This window comes from Triticum aestivum, chromosome 2B (assembly GCF_018294505.1).
Source record: "Triticum aestivum cultivar Chinese Spring chromosome 2B, IWGSC CS RefSeq v2.1, whole genome shotgun sequence".
Lineage (NCBI taxonomy): Eukaryota > Viridiplantae > Streptophyta > Magnoliopsida > Poales > Poaceae > Triticum > Triticum aestivum.
This window is the reverse complement of record NC_057798.1, coordinates 16,909,383-16,913,314: the sequence shown is the minus strand read 5'-3', so window position 1 is coordinate 16,913,314 and position 3,932 is coordinate 16,909,383. Positions and strand designations below refer to the sequence as shown.

Genomic DNA, 3,932 nt, shown 5'->3' with positions numbered 1-3,932 from the left:
CGCCTGGTTTGTTTCCGGTTTGCGTGAAAAGTAATGTCCTTATCAGTCCACGAAAGGTGGGGTACCGTGTTGGATGGTGTATGACGTCTGGACCGCTTGGTGTTGACAGATGAGGGCGGTTTAAGGGTCATGCCCTGAGGCTAGCTACAAACCAAACACTCGTGCATCATGTGCTAACTGGAGCTAATGCGTGTGTGGAAGAGAGAATTGCTCTATACGGGTCGACGGACACCCACAAGAAACCCGGCCCCAGTGCAAGATTCCAAAGCAAGGCCGAGGCTGACCTCCACCGTGGAAGCAGAAGCACAGCCTAGAAAAGATTTAGTAGACTCGGGGGGACCGGGATGGTCACCAAGACACTCCGCAGATGAGATAATCTATGATCTCCAAGGAATGCAGACCACACATGACACAAGTGAAATTCGGGAATGAATAAACAAACAAATAATCGCTGAAGCAACTCTTCTGCAGTAAAGCCAAAAATTATACCTTAGAAAGGGTCTGGATGAAAGGCACCATATGATCTACCTCAGCAGATGCCTTCTCTGATATTGACGATTGGAAAAAATTCATGAAGCTGATCAAACTAAAGAATATCTCTAACAAATAAAATAATTATATGAACCTGAGTACGTCCACGATGCATGGAACCGTGGACGAACTGCAGCCAAGCTAGCTAGCTCCCCGGATGTCCTACAAATATATGCACCAAGCAAGAGTGTCTTCGAACACAAGTCTTCAAGCAGCCCTTTGTCGTCCCCATCCTATCTATTCCACAGCTTTCCACCTATTCTAGTCCATATAGCATCCTGACCAGCTCATGCAATATGACTCTTGGTACGCTGGTTATAGTTATCATGGCCACCTTGCTGTTGTATTTTCTCAAAAAAATCAAAAGAGCGGTATTGTCCCAGCGGCAACAGGCACGACGAGGTATGCTGCCCCCGGGGCCTGCCACACTGCCCATCATTGGGAACATGCACCAGATGATTTGGAACAAGCCAGCAGTGTTCCGGTGGATCCATCGCCTTCTCAAGGAGATGAACACCGACATCATGTGCCTTCGTCTCGGGGCTACTCATGTCATTGTTGTGGCATGCTCGGAGATAGCTTGTGAGGTACTCCGGAAGAAGGATGAAGTTTTCGCCTCCCGTCCCACCACCTTCGCCTCGGGAACAGTCAGCTTTGGGTACAAGGGCTCCGTCTTGTCACCGCATGGAGAGCAGTGGAAGAAGATGAGGCGCGTCCTCACCTTGGAGATCCTCACCCCGTCCATGGAGCAGAAGCTCCACCACCTACGGAAGGAGGAGTATGACCACCTTGTAAGGTACGCTAACAACACCGCTTGTTATGGCATGATGCCACATGCAAAAAACATTGTTAACGTGCGCCATGTGGCACAACATTTCTGTTGTAACCTGATAAGAAGGCTTGTGTTCGGTAAGAGATACTTTAGCAACCTACCATCTTCGTCGACTAATGGACCTGGATATGAGGAGGAGGCACATGTTGCCGCTCTTTTCACGGCCCTCAACCATGTGTACAGCTTCTGTGTGTCTGACTACATCCCAGCCCTGGTAGGCCTCGACTTGGATGGTCATGAGGAGGTTTCCATGGATGTCATGAGAACAATTAACCGGTTGCATGACCCTATCATACGGGAACGGATCCATGAAAGGTCATCCACTCTTGAGAAAGGTGGTGAAGATAAAGGGGCTAGAGACTTTCTGGATGTCCTAGTTCATCTTAAAGATGCAGAGGGACAACCGTTGCTCTCACTACAAGAAATAAGAGCCCAAACAGTGGTTAGTAGGATCTACCTCAACAGAAAGTTCATTCACTATTCTTCAAGCATACTCCGTCTATAAAGAAATATAAGAGCGTCTAGATCTATCTAGACGCTCTTATATTTCTTTACGGAGGGAGTATATTACATACGCATTGACCTTTTTTCTTCTTGTATTGTATTTATTGCTTTATTTATTCCAACATCGACCGATGTAGGAAATGGTGCTTGCAGCAGTCGACTACCCATCAAATGCGGTTGAGTGGGCGCTCGCCGAGATGATTAACAGGCCGGAGATCATGCAAAAAGTGATAGATGAACTCGACGCTGTCGTTGGTAAAGATAGACTTGTCCAGGAGTCTGACATTCCTCGGCTAAATTATCTCAAATCGTGTATCCGGGAGGCCTTCCGCATACACACATACCATGCTCTTAATTTACCCCATGTTGCAATGGTGGACACCACTATCGCCGGCTACACCATCCCAAAGGATAGCCACATCCTTTTAAGCCGGCTTGGACTTGGCCGAAACCCCAAGATCTGGAGCGAACCACTTGAGTTTCGCCCTGAGAGGCATTTGAATACCGTGAATGTTCTTCTCACTGAGCCGGGCCTACGTTTCATTTCTTTTAGCAGTGGGAGAAGGGGTTGTCCTGGGATTTCACTTGGTACCTCGATCACAATGATGTTATTTGCAAGAATGCTGCAGGCCTTCACTTGGACAAAACCTGTAGGCGTTAAAAATATCAGTCTGCAGGAAGGCAATGCAAGCCTTGCCCTACTTGAACCCCTTGTTTTGCAAGCTCAACCGCGGCTGGCCGCGTATCTCTATATATGATATAATTAGTAGATTGAATCATTTTTCTCAATTATATATTGGTAATATTACCTGGAACTATGTGTGCAAAATGTCATGAGGCAGCATTTAGTCCTTGGCAATATACTAGATACTACATTTGTGCGGAAATAAAGAAACAACCGATGATTCATGATATAATTAATGTAACTTGCATTTGCGAGGGCATCATCTTTACTGTATCCCGTCTTTTAGCTGTGAGCATGTGAGTGACTATCAGTCATGGTCACTGGCCGGTCTTCAATGGCTTGGCTACATATGGTCATGTACTGCAGAAAGATTCTCTCTCTGTGAAGAAGAATCAAATCAATCATGCTCTCTGAATCACGCGTTAACTTGTGGTTGTCGGGAGGACGTATGAGAATGTCACTCTATATATGGTGACTTGGAATGCGCGCGCGTGTGTGCGTGAGACAGAGAGACTTAATGGCCGCTCCCAGGCTCAGTTTGTGGTTGTTGATAGTATGTACCATGATTGCTATGTACTCCCTCTGTTCTTAAATACTACTCCCTCTGTTCAAATGATGACCCAACTTTGTACTAAAGTTAGTAAAAAAGTTGAGACATCTATTTTGGAACGGAGGGAGTACAAGTCTTTCTAGAGATTTCAACATGGACTGCATACGGATGCATATAGACATAGTTTAGAGTGTAGATTCATTCATTTCACTCCGTATGTAGTCAGTACGTAGTCCATATTTAGAAAAGGAGGCAGTAGTCCACAGTGGCAATATGTACGATCATGTATAACAGACAGACAGCATGTGTGTGTGTGGACGAGAGAAGAAAAGAGAACATTCAAAGCAGCGTGGGTGTGTGGACGAGAGAAGAGAAGGGAACATTCAAAGCAAACACAGTTGCACGACGATCACGGGATGATTTGTGGTCGTTGAGAGAGAGTGCGTACAAGGTTGTCACATCTGCTGTATATCACACGAGATACCTCTATATATCCCGCGGCCACATATATGCAAACTTGGAAAATGAGAGAGATAGAGACACAGAGAGAGAGAGAGAGATGTACGATGCCTTGAAAGGAGAGAGAGAGAGAGAGAGAGAGAGAGAGAGAGAGAGAGAAACATATGCCCAATTTAAGAATGGGACGATAAAACGTTCCAAGCAAACCACTCAGCGACGTTTTAAGAATGGGACAACAAAACGTTTGGTGCATAGTCCATTTTCAGAATGAGAAAGTTAGCTGGCAAAACGTTTCATTTTTAGGTTTAGAGCCGAACGGCTTTGCCTAAATGCTTGAGGGTGGAATTGTATTCTTGACCTCAAGTGTTTGG

At 45.7% G+C, this 3,932-nt stretch overlaps 1 protein-coding gene across 1 annotated transcript; it reads left to right on the top strand.

Annotated features, from left to right (window-relative positions):
* The first annotated feature begins 743 nt into the window (after positions 1-743).
* On the top strand, positions 744-2,965 carry LOC123039993 (tyrosine N-monooxygenase-like). The gene is made up of 2 exons (XM_044462957.1): positions 744-1,805; positions 2,005-2,965. The coding sequence occupies exons 1-2, from the start codon at positions 828-830 to the stop codon at positions 2,623-2,625; spliced, it is 1,599 nt and encodes a 532-aa protein (XP_044318892.1). The 5' UTR covers positions 744-827; the 3' UTR covers positions 2,626-2,965.
* Positions 2,966-3,932: the final 967 nt, after the last annotated feature.

What these genes read in the sequence shown, in the direction of transcription:
- LOC123039993 (XM_044462957.1), top strand. Translation starts at nt 828, where the DNA reads ATGACTCTTGGTACGCTGGTTATAGTTATCATGGCCACCTTGCTGTTG. An exon ending in AAATAAGAGCCCAAACAGTG is followed by an intron (nt 1,806 to 2,004) that starts GTTAGTAGGATC and finishes CGACCGATGTAG; the next exon opens with GAAATGGTGCTTGCAGCAGT.